Source organism: Centrocercus urophasianus, unplaced genomic scaffold (genome assembly GCF_019232065.1).
Source record: "Centrocercus urophasianus isolate 14NV4802_14NV808 unplaced genomic scaffold, USGS_Curo_1.0 seq_51, whole genome shotgun sequence".
NCBI classification, from domain to species: domain Eukaryota; kingdom Metazoa; phylum Chordata; class Aves; order Galliformes; family Phasianidae; genus Centrocercus; species Centrocercus urophasianus.
The window spans coordinates 1,030,525-1,045,986 of NW_024885100.1; the positions used below are offsets into that span (position 1 = coordinate 1,030,525).

Consider the following 15,462-nt stretch of genomic DNA (forward strand, 5'->3'; position numbering starts at 1 on the left):
AAAAAAAAAAAAAAAAAAAAAAAAAAAAAAAAAAAAAAAAAAGTTGCGAGGGGCGGGCGGGCGGGCGGCGCGGCCGGGGCGGCGGAGCGAACGCTGGCGGCGCGGCCGAGGGGAGAGCGGGTCCATGGAGCACAACCACCTCCACCTCCACAACGGCTCCCTGGTGCCGCACCACCGCTATGGCTGTGGCTTGGGGTACGCGCCCGTCGTCTACTACAGCCTGCTGCTCTGCCTCGGGCTGCCAGGTGAGTGCCGCGCCGAGCCCCGGCGACGGGCTGCAGGGAAGCGGCACCCGCCGGGCTGCTGCTCCGCTCCCGGGCGCCGCGAGCGGATCGCCGCTCTGCCCTCGCAGCGCCGTCCCGCCCGGCTCGCAGCCCGTCACCAAGTTTCTGCAGTCATCCGTTCGGCCGTTGGGAGTGAAGCGGTCCCGAAAAACGTGAGTGCGCCGTCCCCGCCCGTTGCCCGCCCTGCCGGCAGCGATGGGAGCGCGACCCCGGGGCCGCCCTTGGGGACGGCCGGCGGAGCTCGGACGGACGGAGCGCTCCGAACTGGGCGGCGGAGCGGAGGGGACAGAGGGGATCGGGTTTGGGGTCCGTGCCCCACGGGGGTCGTGGAAGGATCCGCCTAGGGGTCTCTCGGCGCAGGAAGCCCCTCCGTGTGGTCCTCGGTGGGGTTTCTCACTTAACAAGGGGACAGAGACAGTGCAGAGGTGCTGGGGAAGGCAGACTGCGAGAAAAAGAGAACGAGGTGAGGGGGAAGTTTCAGGCTTGGGGCGAACACCGCTGCAGGTGCCCGCGAGCATCACATCGGCATCCCCGTCCCGGCCGAGCCGAGCTCCGAGCAGTGCCCTCCTCCCGTAGGGGCTGCGGGGGCTGCTCGGACTGCGGCACCTCCGGCCCTCGGAGAGCAGCGGTGATCCCAAGGACAGAAGGAGTCGGGGGAGGGCTGGAGCTGTCGGCGGTATCAGGTGAAGCAGGACGCAAAGGGCGCAGTACGGCAGAGTTTGGAGGCGTCCGTCAACTTCTGGGTGTTTTGTCCACCTTAATTCCTCTGGCTTAGAAAATAACATTCTTCAAGCAATTAATTCACAGAAAAAATTTTAATTAGATGTGAAGGGAAGCCTGTCTCTGAGCAGCACATATGCAATTACTGCGCTGCATATGAATTGATGCTCTTTGTGTGTTTCTTTTTTCTTCCTGGCTTGTAATAAAATTTTGCAGACTGGCTAATAGTTCAGAGAGCTGGAAAGTCCTGTATTTACCCCCAGAACACATGGGGGATCAGGAGGTGTCTGTGATGCATTACATCGGTGTACTCAGCCCAGACCTGGAGGGATGAGGTTGTTCTCCTCATTCATCCCTTGGGAGCTTTTTGGGTTTCCTCAGTAATGACAGGCTTCAATCTCAATATCTCTCCTGCAGGAACTGACCGAGACTCTCTCAAGATTATCCAGTGATATCAGGTTGGATGTTAGGAAATACTTATTTTCAGGAGGGACAGTGATGCATGGAGACAGGCTGCCCACAGGGGTGATGGAATCACTGCCCCTGGAGGGGTTCAAGAAACACGTGGATGTGGTACTTTGGTGTAGTGGGCAGTATGGTGGTGAGTGGATGGTTGGACTGGATGAGCATATAGGTCTTTTCCAACCATTATGATTGTATGAAGAAGGTGTCATGAAAACGTATGTGGCTAAGCTTGCCTTTGTATTTCTATTAAATGGAGCAAAATCTTACATGCACAGACAGGAAAAGTCACTTGATGAGTGTTTTGCAGATTACTTGCACCAGCTCCCTCAGAATACCATGTTGTAATTACAGACCTAATGCTCTCATTCTAAGAACTGGTTAAAACTGATGAACAATCCAAAGTACCAATTGTGGCATGCATTTCTCAAGAGCTTAGACATCCACTTCATAGAAGCACAGAATGGCTTGGATTGCCCCCCCAGTCCCATTGTGGGGACAGCTCCCCACCACGTCAGGCAGTCCAGGGCCCCATCCAGCCTGGCCGTGGACACTTCTCATCCATTTGATTAGAGCAGTGGCATAAGCAATAGCCTTTAACAGGACTTTAACAGGACTGTCCAAAGCATTTGGTGGTGTAGCACTGCTGAGTTGAGTGGCTTCACACCAGGTTGTCAGTGTGTCAGCTTGTTCTGTGCATGTTTGAGGACAATGGTTGCAGTGAAACCTGAAAACATGGTTACATGGACAGGATGCTGAAAAAATGCACAGTATGTGCATGCGTGAGAAACTCAGAATGTTCATCCTGAGACTGCACGGAGAGGGAAACTAGTTGGGTACAGTTAGGGGAGGACTCGTACAGCCAGGCTTTCTTGGGGACATGGAATGTGATGAGAACACTGATAAAAGAGCTCTTCATTTTTTTATTTGAAGCCACTCTTTAATTTTTTTATATTAGGAAACTGTAGAGGTAACACACTTAGTGTTAGACAAAGAGCCCTGAAGTTGGTGGGGTCTGAGCAATTAGCTTTGTGGGATGCTGTGAATTTGAGAGAGACGTTGTTTAGGGTCTTGTGCTCAAGTGCAGCACATTTTCTGAAACGGAAATGGTTAATTCTTTGCCTTCAGTCATGGAGAAGACTGATGAGAAGAAATCTCACAAACTCAGCAATCCACTTCGAGGCTAGGCTATGTCGGGCCTGATTATGTATGCAGAGAAAGCATCATTTCCCTCGCTTGTGTAACCCAGACATCTGGGCAGATCCTTTTCTCTGCAGTGGCTCTCCCTCTGTGTTCAACCAGGCTCCAGAAAGTCTGATAAAGGTAGAGGCAAAAGAGAGGAAGGTGAAGTCCCTTTGCCCTTGAAGAGCAGAGAGGCAGCAGTGCTGGCAATGGGGTCTTACTGATGAGAGAGGGGCGTTACAGCTCGCAGAGCTGTTCTGCAGCCCCCGCTCTGCCATCCCTGTGCTCACCTCTGCTGGCAGTGGTGGAGGACCTCTGAAGCACCTCCTGGTACCTGGGAGGGAAGAAGGGCTGCAGGAATGCTTAAAGGGGACATTTCTTGTTTCAGGGAGGGAAAGTGTCAGAGAAGAGGTGCTGCTGAATGCAGGGGAGAGGAGAAATTGCTCAGATTCAATCAAAGAGTCTGGAAAGGTGAGGAAGCAACAAGTATCTGCTCTTAGTCTGTATCCACTCTCAGTCTATGCCTGCTAGTGAGAACTGCAAGAAGCAGCTGCACCGAGGAGCTTTTGCAGTGATAGTGCCACCAAAGGCAGCCCGGCAGGGCAGCCCAGGACCAGCAGAGCTGCCTGCTTCATGAGGAGGTGCAGCAGCAGCAGAATTGCCTGGCATGTAATTACCTTCCCCTCTGGGAGTATAGTGTGTGTTGCTGAAAGGATGGAGTGGCAGCATTTCTGAAGTCAGGCCAGGCCTGATCATGCTTCCTGGGGTTTCCTCCTCCCAGTAGTGGTGTAAAATACAGGCTCACACCCAGCAGCCTTACCGTCCTTGGGAGAAAAGACTTGCTCTGGTGCTCTAGGGGAATACCACTCTAAACTGTCTGCTTGGAAAGCCCAGGCCTCAGATGTTTCTTTTACTCCTGCTTTAACCTTCTGCTTAAAACTGATTTAAATGCAGATTGAGGACTTTGCAAGGCTGGGAAAGCAGCCTGCACACACTTGGCAGATGGGTACCTCCAACAGGTAGCTTTTGTGTCAGACCTGCTGCTGAACAGGGTATCCCAGGGATAAAGTCATTTAAACCCCAGCACCACACAGAGCACACTCAGTGGGCTCCATGCAGCAGGAGAGAAGCTGTAGTCCTAGCCTAGAGGAGTCCGTAGACTCATCGGGATCCCTAACCTTTTGACACTGTCAAGGAAAGGCTGCACCTTAGGGACCATTACCTAACAGATGACAGACCAGCTGTCCTCACACAGCAAGCCTGATGCTTCCTAGGGGGTCAGAGTGACACACAGGCATGTAACATTTGCACTGCACTTGTTCAAGCTGCAGTGTAGTCTAAGAAAAAGAGAAATGAGGAAGAACTGGTCTGTCTGTAGCCTTTTCCCCATGTGCATCTTGGAATAAGGAGATGTGAAGGCTAGGGTAATTGTCCTGGCATGGCAGGTGCTGCTGTGGGCAGTGGGCTGAGCACTCCTGATCTGAGAACCGTGCCCTGTCTGAGCATGGTGAAAGGTTTGCATCTTATACTAAGTTTTTGTATACACTGCAGGCATAGGCATAGCTGGTATGTGACACTTGCCCAGGTTGTTTCAAGCTGGCTGACTTCTGGGACCGTTTGAGGAGGGAAGTGGAAGCAAACAGAGCAATTCAAGAGAGAACAATCTGTGCAGAGAAAGCACCAGAGACAGGAGGAGGGGGTGGTGAGAGAAGCAGCTGTGCACTGTCTTGATGTTGTTGCCACTGGTAGAGTAGAAGAGGGGAGAGAATGCATAGAGGGCACCTGGATGGTGCTTTACCAAATGATGAGGCTAAGGGTGAAGAATAGGAAGTGATGTGACCATGGAAAGGAAGGAAGAAGGGGTAGAGGTGGCGTAGTGGTGCCTGTGGAGCAAACAGATGAAGCTGAGCATTCTGGCAGCCCAGCCCAGCTCCCTTTGCTATGTGGCAGTGTTGGGGGAACAAGAGCTGAAGCAGTTTGCTCTCTGTACTTACAGACACGACCCAGAGAGGCAGGTGGCAATATCTGTAGGTGACTCACGTGGCAGGTAATAGCCAGTAGAGACCACAGCAGGCAGCAAGAAGGTGTGCATACAGCACACTTACTGGTGTGTCTGACCCCTTCTGGATTCCTGCCATCTACTGCCTAGTGTAGTCTGCAAATGCAGTACAGGTTTCTGATTAAAGAGAGCATTTCCAACACCCAAATAAATAGGTTTTCTCGTAACAGCACACCTGAAGTATAGAAGCATGAAAGGAAGATCTGAAAATATGAGTGGGAGAATCGTTATATGCAGAGTTACGACCTCGAAAAACCAGCACTTCTGCTGTCACTCATTAGATAGACTTCACACAATAAATAAGAAGTGAACCCTCCCGAGGCTGTTTTGTTCAAAGCTGGTACTGTCTTTGACTTAAAATCTGAATTGGACCCAAAGCCAGTACATTGCATCCTGCTTAAAGGAGAACTAATTGGCAGAACTTTATCTCAGCTGTCTGCAAGCAAAGCATGGTAACAGAAGCATTAGTGGACAGAGTGGAACAAAAGTCCTGCTAATATGCTTAAAATGTGTCACTTCCTAATGTAAAATGAATGCTTTATCTTTAAGGAAAGAAACTTCATGAAAAAGAATAGATTCATTACAGTGTTCCTGCTCAGAAATGGTGCTAGCAAAGCGTACAGATGGCAGCTGTTTCGTTTGGTCAGTATGTCTGGAGACTGTGTCCACTTGAAGCCTTGCAGCCTGGAAGGAAGCAGGTGGTAGAACCTGTGCTAATGCAGAAGAAGGCTTGATACAGCTGTTAAGTTTGGTTCGTTATGCATATCGCTAGGGAACAACACTATCAGGGCTGAAATGATAACAAGGTACAATACTGGGGAGGCTCAGTAGACTATGAAGTGCACAACCTTGCATGGTTGTGCTAAAAAGGATTAGGAAGGAAGATCTCCTAAGGAGATTTTTCCTCGCAATGGTGATACAAAGAGAGAGCACAGCCAGTTTTCCCTGCAGGTGGGTAATGCAGAGTCCCCAGTTGTTAAGAAGCCAAGCCATTCAAAAGCACTAGGCAGTCTGATATCCTGCTGTTCTCCATCCATCCCATTACTTAGTTCTCTCCTCCTCCTCTTTCTGCTCCCCTCAGTAAAATGGGGGTGAATCAGCAGACACAAACCAGCAGGAGAAGGCCTTCAATCACATACGTCAAAACAATTTATTGTAGCCAGACAAACAAAAGAGATTTCCTGACCTGATGCTCTCTCTGCATTCACAGTCCAGGTACAAAACAATCCCTAGGCACAAAGGTTTTTGGTTTCAGGTGGTCTTTTCCAGCCTTTAATCTCTTTTCCCATTAACTCCGAGACACAAAGAAAGGAAGCAAAACCAAAGTTAACCTCTTGAGCTCAGGAGAACTGGCACACAATTCCATTTTCATTCTTCACACTAGAGATGCAGACAGATGTCGAGATCTTAAACCTCCAAGTCAGGAGCAGTGCTGTGCTGTTTGGGGTGACCAGATAAAGGACCATCGTACTGGGTTGTTTCCCAGGACGCCAGTATGGTTGTGCAGAGGCAGCTAAATAGGACTTGGGATCAACAGTGTGGAAGAAGACCAAAAGGAGTTTGCTCACTTTACTCATGAAGGAGGAGGTAAGCCTGCCTATCAACACACTGAACGGATTTTTTCACTGAAATTGTTCTTTTCAATCACCTGAAACAGAGAGCTCCTGGCATGTACTGTCAACTTTCCATTTTCTCAGTTATCAGGTGCATGAGTGGTTGCTCTTGGTTTTAAGACAAATTGCCTTTCAACCATTTCCTTCCATCTAGGATGTTTCACAAATGTTTGTTCCAGATGTTTTGTTCACTGTCCAGACTGGCACACTGAAAAGCGATGTATCTAGAGTGGATGCATATTTGCTCAGTGGGGGGAAATAAAGCCTAACTAGGATGGCTTTACGTAGCCTGCAAATCCCTGCTTATTGCCTGAAGTTGGCATTGCCTCTGAGAAAGCTCAGCATGGGGTTTGCAGACACGAACTCCTGTTTTGTTAGCTAATGCTTCAGGAAGACTTTGTTTTTAACCAAACCACAATCAAAGGTAAAATGCTTTTAATTATTCATGTTCAGTAAACAATTCATGATATTTGCCCTTATGAAATCACGTCCTTCCTCCATCGAATACTTTTGCAACCCACCTCTGTGCTCTGACGTTCAGTATCGAAAGGATAGGATGGTTTTGTCATCCTCAAGCTCAAGTTACTCAGCTTGAGACCTCTAACATTTTGCTGACAGCCCACATTTGGAAGCCACAGACACCTGCCAAATGAGACACTCAAATTGCCTAGAAAATCTCAGTCTGTCCAGCTACGTCACATGAATAACCAAATCCCTTTTATGATTTCTGCATTATCTTGCAGATTGCTTTTTCTCCTCCCAGCACCAATTTCCATTAAAAAGCTTTTCTGCTCTAGTAGCATGATGTGAGGCTAGATGTTGAGATGCAAGTTTTAGACATTTTTATCTTTGTCCTTTCTTGTCTCTCAGAAAGGATCCATGTAGGGAACATTGAGGTCATTAGAGGCTTTCTGCACCGCAGACCCAATCAGGAAAGGGCATATTCTTGCCTATCCTGTCTCAGTATTGATTCCAAATCCTTACAAATGCGGAGCAGCTTAACACCTGTGAGGCTTGTTACTACACACGTCACTTGGAAATAAATGGCAAAGCTCCCTTGATTTCAGCAGAGACTGCTTTTTTTTCCCCAGGTATTTGGGTCAAACTTATCAACAGCCAAAAGACAGTAGATTTGCCCTTTGAAATCCAATGAACAGAAAGAGGAAAAATGGTCTTTGGATTGTCCATCTGTTCTGTAAAATTTTCCTGAAAATATTATTGGACATTGCTCAAAACTTACTTCCCCACTCCCTCCTTATAGTAATACCTCTTTTATCTGCTACCCTAGAGGCAGTGTTTCACCTTGAGCAAATGTGCCAGTCCACAGTTGGGTGAGGAAAAAACAGAGGTCACTCTAAAAGTAATGCCTCCTATTTATTCCCATGGAAACCACAACCGGTACAAAGAGCACAATTGCACCATCCACGATTACCACCATTAGCTGTGCATTTTCACCAGCAATGTAGGAGAGCTGCATGCAGTGTTCATACTAATCTGCACCAGCAGAGGTGGTCCATTGCCACTGTCACCACCCACCCCTCAGTGTGGCAGCTCCTACAGTTTGGTCTCCATAGACATTCAGCAACTGTTGATGGATGTCAGTGGGTGTTGTTTTTTGTGTGTGGAGGAATTCACTGATACCCCTTTGCTTCATTGCACTTCCATATGAGACTTCTATCAGAGTACCCTTCTGTCACACAGCAACAAAATGGAATGGAATGTTGATGGGAAGATTTGACCTCTACTGCCATCCCACCAATATCCACTCTGATGCCGTGGGCCAACATAATGAATCAGGACACATTACTTTCAGAGCAGCCCTTGTATATGCATTTGTCTGTGCTTTTGGAATGTATGAACAGCTAGTTCTCTGGAAGAAAATATATAAGTTTGCTCTGCATTGTCAGTGAGGTGCGTTAGACTTAGCATTACAGCTCTGAAAACAGAACCACATTATCAGATCCATCTTCAGTGCCTTTTCTGGAATGGTGCTGCTGTGTCACTGGGGTCAGCAGCAGATGCAGGGAAAGGGGATGGGGTAGTCCCCAGAATTGTCAGTGAGAGGCTGTCTGTGCTTGGGAATGGCCAATGGTGCTGTTCTGGAGACTGGGGAGAAAGACCAAGGCATGGAAGTCATATTCTGGCCCCAAGGCATTGAATTAGGGGCAGACCCCTCAGATAGATGAAGAGGGGAAGGACAAGCAAGAGCACAGCCAGATCTCTGACATAACGTGTCTGCTGGGCCTCCATGGAGGCTTATTTTACTCTTCCTTCTGGCAGTTTTCATATTGCAAACAGTGTTCTATGTTATGGATATATGAGCAAAAGCCTACTCCAACTCTTTAGGAAAGCCAAAAGCAATACAATTACTCCTGTCTGCCAAACAAGTTACTGCACTTAACAAGCCTGAGTGGTTGGCAGGGCTCAGAATGAACACTTGCCATCGGCGTCTCCGCACCATTACAGCATCTGTGCCCTTGAACAGAAGAGGAAGTGCTCTTGGCTTGGTTAAAATCTTTCTCTGGCCTCAATGACCCAATTATGGCCAACGCCAGCCTTTGAGAAGAGTGCACCAGTCAGTGTTCTTCCACAGAGGTGCCTCAGCTAATAAATGCTGTCAGGGAGAAAAATGGCCCCGGAAGCCAGATTTCACTGTCGGAGCTGGGCTGGTGACCATGATGCATTAATTCACCTGTGACATCTAAGGACGAGGCAATGCTGCATCGTCCCTGGCTGCTGCTCCGTCCTCTGCTGTGCTGGGGAGCCTGGACTGTGCTGGGCAGCAGAGCAGATGCTCGGTAACTACCAGCACTCTCACTTTGGCCTTGCAGCCTGTCTGTGCACATGGGGCTTCTGAGCACAGACCTCCCAAGAGCCTTTCTCAAAAGATTGTTCCCATCTGCTGACGTGCTAAGGTTGAACTCAGCTCAACCTATCCTGGCTGCAAGAGAAAAACATCAAACTGCCCTATCTCCTCTAATGACCAATGAGATGCAGGTTTCATTTTAAGACATCTAGCTGGACACAGCCAGCAGCCCCGATTAACAGATGCTTACATCGCTGCGGCATTTGTCTTTTAAAATGATTACTTCCCATTGTCATCAGTGTCCCCCGAGAGCTGCTGCACAAACCAAAGGCTGAATGCTGTCCGCCTCTCAGCTCTGGTAACTGCTGGCACATGACTGTGTTGGTAACCGTGCTGGGGTCAGCCTGCCGAGCACTGTGCATGTTTACATTTTAGTATTGCCTCCTGGCCCAGAGGAAACCATCTCTTCCCACCAAGGCGAAACAATCACTTTTTTCAGCATATATTTGTAATGTGCTGTAAAGTCTCACCATTTCTAAATCTGTGAAGGAGGGGTGGCTCACGTATTTTCCAAAGCAACTTAGAATTTTGTGTTCATAAATAGTCTGTCTGTGTGCCAGTCAGGTGGCTAATGCATGGCTGGTACTTTCTTACATTGCACGGCGATTCGCAGGGATCCTAGCAACAACTGCATTTGGTAAAAGGTGTCCATTATATCCAGTGACCTAATGTTTATCACATTCAGTAACTGACCCTCATAGCTACTTCATTTAGGTGGTTTATGACAGTGAACTGCTGAACCACGCAGCAGGCCTTATTCACAACACAGCAGCACTTCTACTTCTGAGGGCTGTTTCACTGCACAACTGCTGTGTGCATGCAAAATGCTCTCTCTAAAAAACAAAACAAAACAAAACCAAGGAATATGCCTATTTCTTCTTTTGACAGATAAAATTGCTCCTGCATAAGCTCACATGTGGCGATAATAAGCCATGGAAGGAATTGTGTGAATTCCCCACAAAAGCTATGGTTAGATGCTACTTGAGCTATGGCTGTAATCCACAACACAAGAAGCTGTGGAAAATGTTGTGCCTTTAGGTCACAGGCAGAGCTTTGAGGAGGCACAGGAGGCTGCCCAGGCTCTGCAGGGGACTCAGCAAGGCAGCTGTTGGTGTGGGGAGCAAACCCAAACCCAGGTGAGAACCAAGAGTCTGCACTGCAGATTAATGGTGTTTGGGTGCCAGAGATCTTCACGTACTGTATTTCAAAGGCAATAGATCCTCATGATGGAAGGGAAGGCACTGAGACTCCACCATTTCTGACAGTTGCTTCTCATCATCTGCTAGTGACATCTCTTGAGGCTTCAGCCAGTCAGTCCCTAATCAAGCCTTGATTCTCAACTAGATATTTTTAAATTCAAAATACTGCACTGCAAAAAGCAACGCTGGCATAAATTCCCATCTGTCCTCTCATAATCAACTCCCAACACTGTGAGCAATCTTTCTGAAATCCAGATGACCTGAAAAACAATACTGCAATAAATGGATGCTTCTGTCCAGGACAGTTTAGGGACACTGATCCTTCCAGCAGTAGATATCTCTGAGATATTTTTATATATTCATCATTATCCTATTGCCCTCACTTCTAACTACAACATTAGGACAAGAATTAGGGTAAACACAGTTAAAACATGTTCTCTGTCATATATGCTTATCCATCCCCTTTTGCCCCCAGCAGGTCATCTTTGCCCACAGGAGAACTCGCAGGGTACCATGCAGGCATCCAGGAGTCACCAGGAACAAGGGCACAGTTCACACAGAACAGCATTCCCGCTGCTTTCTTGTTTTGCTGAGCATTAAACAGTGTTTGAGGACGTACCAAAGACCATCTTATCACCTGAGGAAACAGGTGAAGGACTGCCTGAGACTTTCCCATAGCTTCTCTTTGCTTTCCCTATACAGCCTGCACAGGACAAATAGTCCCAAACCTAAGGTGCTGTGATACAGGCAGCTGCACCCCACTGTATATCTGTTTTCACAAAGTCAATGATGTTATTATATTCATATCATCCAGCCAGAAAAGCACTAATGTGATCCCAGGGAAAGCATTTTCAATACAAGATACCATAACCCTTGCAGAAAAATTGGACAAGGCTTGCATGTACTTTGTCAGATCAATTTTCTAATCCGGCTCACCATGCAAAGCTTGCTGGTGTTGAACTTGCATTTCAGTACACTCTGTTACGGCCATTTCTGGGAACCCTGTGAATGGTGGAGGGAGAAGGGATTGAAGAAAGGGCTGTTTATAAATCTGTTCCTGTAGGATAAAGGGAGGAGGTAGGACCAAACAGCAGGACTCCCAGAAAGGGCATATGCCAAGGGGACTGGGCACAGCTTCAGCATCCCTGCAGGAGCTCTCTGCCCAAGCGGCCGTATTTACCTGCAGGGGCCAAAGTCCCCAGCTGTTCCCCTTGCTGCGTGCTAGCTCCAGCTGCTGCTGCTGCAGGGAAACAAATCCAAGGATTAAAGAGGACGTGAACACCATGAGTGATATCCAAGTGAAGCCAAGCTATTCATCCTGGCTGACCAAAGCCAACAGTGACTGGCACTGTCAAGGTAAATGCTTTGACTTAAGGATTTCCTTGACAGTACATCACTCATTTTACCCTTTAGGGCTCATCACTGCAGGCTGGCAGCAATGAAGATGCTGAGAAAAGCATGAGGGCTATCGTAAGGGTCTTCAGGGGACTGGGGCAGTTAGAGGATGGAGCAGGAGTACAGATGGAGGTAGATGATCTTTAAGGTCCCCTCCAATAGAAGTTGTTCTGTGATTCAGTGATCAGAAGGCACAGCAGAGACATTATTTAAGCAAGGAAGTGAAAAACAGTGCCGTGTTCTGAGTTTATCACTCCCATGTCCACTCTGAGCTCAGTGAGGTTGCATTCCTGTGTAAAAGAGCAGAATCAGACAAATTCCCCCAAAGGTGATTGGAGATTATATATTGTTGGGAAGATTATGTAAATATATATATTTAACCTAGAGAATGATTCCATTGGCTGTCATGTTTGCTTTAGTTTTGTTCCAAGATACAAAATTAATCAATTCAGGTAATACAAAAATAGTTGACACTTACAAGGGCTATTACTCAAGATCACTCACTCTGCTGCAGTTCATTTCCCTGACAACAGAAGTCAGCTCCCAGAAAGAAAGTTTTGAAGACATTTATGAAAGAGGAATTTTTACCTAGATTCGAGTAAAACGGTTTTTTAAAAGTGTGTTTTCAGTTGTAGGACATCTTAGATCACTACCTTAGTGTTTTTAACTTCCTTTTTCTCTAATGTGAAGGAATCTTTACAGTTATTGTTGATTTGTTTTGGGAAATCCATCAAAATTGGCAGAAATGTTTGAAGCACTGAATGCATGGATGATGTGATTTATGGAGCACTTATGAAAATGTCAAATACAAACATTTGGCAGTTTGTTATGCAGTGTGCCAGCAGCGCTCTGATTTTTAAGCACAGCTTCAGGTATTCTAGGCTAGTGATTTAAACTTCTGATGGGAGCAGTTGTGGTTGTCTCATTCCAGCCATGCATCTAGGAGGAATTACAGCTTTTTCTTTCCTGATTCGAGACTATAGAGTAATTTCTAGCAAACATGAGCAAGCAGTGAAAGTTTGGGTATACCTTAGTGCCCCAGCAAAGCTCTCAAGGACTGCTGGACCTTCCCTCTGTGGGGATCCCTCCAGGGCCATGGGCTGTAGGACTGAGCCCTCCGTAGAGCACTTACATACAGCTACCTATTTTACTGTCTCTTTTCAACCAGCTAGTAAAGTACTTTTAAGCTGAATCACAGCTTTGGAAGTCTGAAGCAAACCAGCCAGTGAAAACAGCAAAGACAAGAATATCTTCACCACAATATTATTTAAGTGTCATGCAGTACTTCCAGGCACAATTTAGGTGATGGGTCTGTGTTGCAGCCAGATAGTTGCAAGCAGAAAGATTCTCAGGATGCTCAGGGATGTTTACGTTTGTGCTGAGCCAGAACATCCATCATGTCTGACTTGAGCAGCAGGATTTCCTTAAAGACTTGGCTGTACCACTCCAGAGGAAAAACACCTTGTAAGCTGGGAAGGACTTCTGAAGAGCAGCTGTGGCTAAGCAGGCAGGTCTTTATTTCAGTGGTGAGGAGAGACATTTTGCCAGAAACCATCTGTAGGAGAGCGGGTCAGACATCGTAGGCATAGCTGGGAACATCTCAAGGCCTTGCAGAGTACCTCCAGCTTTTGGGAGGAGCTGAGACACGTGCTGTCCTGGGAATCCTCTGCTCGATTGGGATCCCATGTGTAAGCAGTGTTGCTGCAGGGCCAGCCTGGGCAGGAGGAGAGCTGCTCCTCAGCTCCTCCTTGTACCCCAGCCATGTTCTCAGCAGAACAGCCTTTCTGTGCCCTCATCCCTGCTGAGCAAGGCTGGTTGTCCCAGCCCCCTGCTCAGGGTGCTCCTCTGGGCTCTGTGGGGCACCCAGAGAGCAGCAGCAGAGCCACAGCTCTGCTTCTACATCTGCACCAGGGAGGTGGCAGAGGGCTGCTGGACATCGCCTAACCCCACGCAGGGACTCAAGGGACCAACTTTCTGCTCTTTTCCTGGAGTACAGGGTTACCAAGTGACAGTGTAACACACAGCTGGGAGCAGGGCCAGTACCACAGCTGCTCCCTTTCAGTTTCTCAGATTTTAATAAAGGTCATGTTGCCAAGTGCGCAAACATAGCTGCTGCTCCAAGTAAGCACTCAGAAAAGCTGATGTCACATCTTAAAGGCCTAACTCCGTGTTTTTGTCTCCACAGCAAACATCCTGACAGTCATCATCCTCTCCCAGCTGGTGGCTCGCAGGCAGAAGTCCTCCTACAACTATCTTCTTGCTCTAGCTGCTGCTGACATCCTCGTTCTCTTCTTCATTGTCTTTGTTGACTTCCTCTTGGAAGATTTCATCTTAAACAAACAGATGCCTCAGGTACTGGACAAAATAATTGAGGTATTGGAATTTTCTTCCATCCACACATCCATTTGGATTACGGTTCCACTAACAATTGATAGGTACATAGCTGTGTGCCATCCACTTAAGTATCATACAGTCTCCTACCCTGCTCGTACTCGAAAAGTCATTGTAAGTGTTTACATCACCTGCTTTTTGACCAGCATTCCCTACTACTGGTGGCCCAATATCTGGATTGAAGACTACATAAGCACATCAATGCATCACGTCCTCATCTGGATCCACTGCTTTACTGTTTACTTAGTGCCCTGCTCCATCTTCTTCATACTTAATTCGATCATCGTGTACAAGCTGCGACGAAAGAGCAATTTCCGACTGCGAGGATACTCCACAGGGAAAACAACAGCCATTTTGTTTACTATAACTTCTATTTTTGCCATTCTCTGGGCACCAAGAATAATCATGATACTGTATCACCTCTACGTATCACCTATAAACAACAGCTGGGTGGTACATATTGTGTCGGACATTGCCAATATGCTAGCATTGCTGAACACTGCAATTAATTTCTTCCTCTACTGTTTTATTAGCAAAAGATTTCGCACAATGGCAGCTGCCACACTGAAAGCCTTCTTTAAGTGTCAGAAGCAACCTGTACAATTCTATACAAACCATAACTTTTCAATAACAAGCAGTCCTTGGATTTCCCCAGCCAACTCTCATTGCATCAAAATGCTTGTTTACCAGTACGATAAGAATGGAAAGCCTATAAAAATATCACCATGAAGAGGGCAATAATTGGAGTTTCTGGGTGAAAGTTCTTTACAAGTGGTTACATATTCAGGATGTAATCTGCTGAAGTGGCTGTTTTAAAGAGTGGTCATCCGATTTCATTTCCCTGGGAGGCTGAGGGCAGATGTGACTGTTAGAAGGGAATAGGAGCACTTGATTTTAGGAGCAGAAATATGATGGCAAATGCCTTCATCTTCTACACAGCATTTTGAATATGCTTCAGAGTTCAAGTCTTAGCATTCAGTTGCATTCAAACGTTTTGCATCCAAACACCAGTGCAGTCCAAAGTCTTTTGAGGGAGGAAGCTGCAATAGTTAATTACTTTTCAGAAACAACAAAGTCTTACTTGACCATGTAGTTCACCATCAGAAGAGCAAACTGATGCTTTCACGTGCTGTGGAAGGTGCCATTTCTGTTATATGCCCTTGCCAAAACAGATGTGTTCTCTCTGACATGAAATACCGCCACACAGATTTGCTGTCAAGATCTTTTGGCAGGTGGCAGTCGTGAGGCACAGACTATGACAAGCCCCTTTTGGCTCATCTGAGCGGGACTC

The 15,462-nt window shown here is 47.1% G+C and overlaps 1 protein-coding gene across 1 annotated transcript; it reads left to right on the top strand.

Moving 5' to 3' along the window:
* The first annotated feature begins 124 nt into the window (after window positions 1–124).
* Window positions 125–14,900, top strand: GPR139 (G protein-coupled receptor 139). Its single transcript, XM_042835387.1, has 2 exons — window positions 125–245; window positions 13,966–14,900. Exons 1-2 carry the CDS (start codon window positions 125–127, stop codon window positions 14,898–14,900), a joined length of 1,056 nt encoding a protein of 351 aa, XP_042691321.1.
* The last annotated feature ends 562 nt before the right edge of the window (window positions 14,901–15,462 follow it).